This window comes from Heterodontus francisci, unplaced genomic scaffold (genome assembly GCF_036365525.1).
Source record: "Heterodontus francisci isolate sHetFra1 unplaced genomic scaffold, sHetFra1.hap1 HAP1_SCAFFOLD_210, whole genome shotgun sequence".
Lineage (NCBI taxonomy): Eukaryota > Metazoa > Chordata > Chondrichthyes > Heterodontiformes > Heterodontidae > Heterodontus > Heterodontus francisci.
The window spans coordinates 3,044,695-3,046,484 of record NW_027141403.1 but is presented as its reverse complement, the minus strand read 5'-3'; the positions used below and the strand labels follow the sequence as shown (position 1 = coordinate 3,046,484).

General features: G+C 48.8%; 1 protein-coding gene across 1 annotated transcript; it reads right to left on the bottom strand.

Annotated features, from left to right (window-relative positions):
• Positions 1–1,001: 1,001 nt before the first annotated feature.
• On the bottom strand, positions 1,002–1,313 carry LOC137363323 (histone H4-like). The gene has a single exon (XM_068027197.1). It carries the CDS (start codon positions 1,311–1,313, stop codon positions 1,002–1,004), a length of 312 nt encoding a protein of 103 aa, XP_067883298.1.
• Positions 1,314–1,790: the final 477 nt, after the last annotated feature.

Sequence of the window (1,790 nt, the reverse complement as noted above, 5' to 3'; positions counted from 1 at the left end):
GGCCTCGCTGGCCTCCTGCAGGGCCATGACGGCCGAGCTCTGGAGGCGCAGGTCTGTCTTGAATTCCTGCGCGATCTCCCGCACCAGGCGCTGGAAGGGCAGTTTGCGGATGAGCAGCTCGGTGGATTTCTGGTAGCGGCGGATCTCCCGCAGAGCCACAGTGCCGGGTTCTGTAACGGTGAGGCTTCTTCACTCCGCCCGTGGCTGGAGCGCTCTTGCGGGCCGCTTTGGTAGCCAGCTGCTTGCGGGGAGCTTTCCCTCCAGTCGATTTGCGCGCTGTCTGCTTGGTTCTGGCCATTTTGGTAGAAGATGTGGAACAAAGACACTGTAAATGTTGAGGCTGCTCAGGGACTGTCTATTTAAGACAGTAGAGGGGCCGCCCTTGTGTTGTGATTGGATGCAGCCCCGTCCATCAGTCAAGTTTGAAATCAGCTCCGGGAAGTCAAAGAGCGGCCGGAAATGCTGTGCACTGATTGGTTGAACTGTAACTGAAACTGAAATTTTATCAATTTAAAAAAGGCCGCTAATTTCAGATGAGCAAACAAGGCAAAGATTAAAAAACACCTAATTTGGCGGGAACAATTATAAAATCTCACTCCTTGTACCTTTATTTCTTTCCTCCTTGATCCCCCTCTGTGTTTTACAACACAGTTTGAATAGTTTTCTCTGGCGGGAATAAAGCGCCAGTCATTACTTACTAGAACGGCAGTAAATTCCGCTTCGTGCCGGCAGTTCAGATCCTCAGGAATACATTATCAAATGCCAACGTTTAATTCATGATGCGTTCGATAAATAATGAAGAGAAAAAGACAGTGAAATTTATGTGACATGTAAATTTACTGAGAGAATGTAATGATGTATAAAAGCCGTTGTTGATAAAGATAAACAATATTCAGATAACTTGATCTTATTAATTCAAGTTGCCATGTCACTGCTCTCTCTGTGAGTCTTTGGGTGGCTCTTAGAAGAGCCTTTGTGTTTGGTACAAAGGGTGGATTTGTTTAGCCGCCGAATCCATAGAGAGTGCGGCCCTGGTGTTTCAGAGCGTACACCACATCCATGGCGGTGACCGTCTTGCGCTTGGCGTGCTCAGTGTTCGTGACCGCATCTCTGATCACATTCTCCAGGAAAACCTTCAGCACCCCGCGGGTCTCCTCATAGATCAAACCCGAGATGCGCTTCACTCCACCACGGCGAGCCAGGCGGCGGATTGCTGGCTTGGTGATACCCTGGATGTTATCACGAAGCACTTTGCGGTGCAGCTTTGCTCCGCCTTTGCCCAATCCTTTGCCTCCTTTACCTCTTCCAGACATGACGCTTCTTCACTCAACTCGTTGCTGAATGAGAAACGAGCTGTTTCTGCTGCCTTTTTTATACAGCTCGCCCGGACCTGACTGAAAAACGGGCAGAGAGTGAGAGGCGGGGCAGGGAGGAAATTGAGTGACAGACAGAGCAGTGAAATGTCTTTCATCCTCCAGCTCCGCCTCCCACTTGCTTCAACCGCCAATTCAAAAACAAAACTCTCAACAATAGAGCTCAGCACAAAACTTCCAGACTCGGCCTTTATAGTCAAAGATAACAGAAACCCGGAGCTGTTAAATAAGGATCTATAACAATTAAAAGTTGATCATCTACCCGCCTAAGCACAGTGCTTCCGATCAGAAGTCAACCCGTTTCCACACACCTCCCCTCCCAGACGGATTGAGTATTTTGCTAACACCTTACCCCAGCTGAATTAGAGAAACTCATGTATTGGGGTTTGAGTTGTGACGCGGGAATTCTCGCCAGTA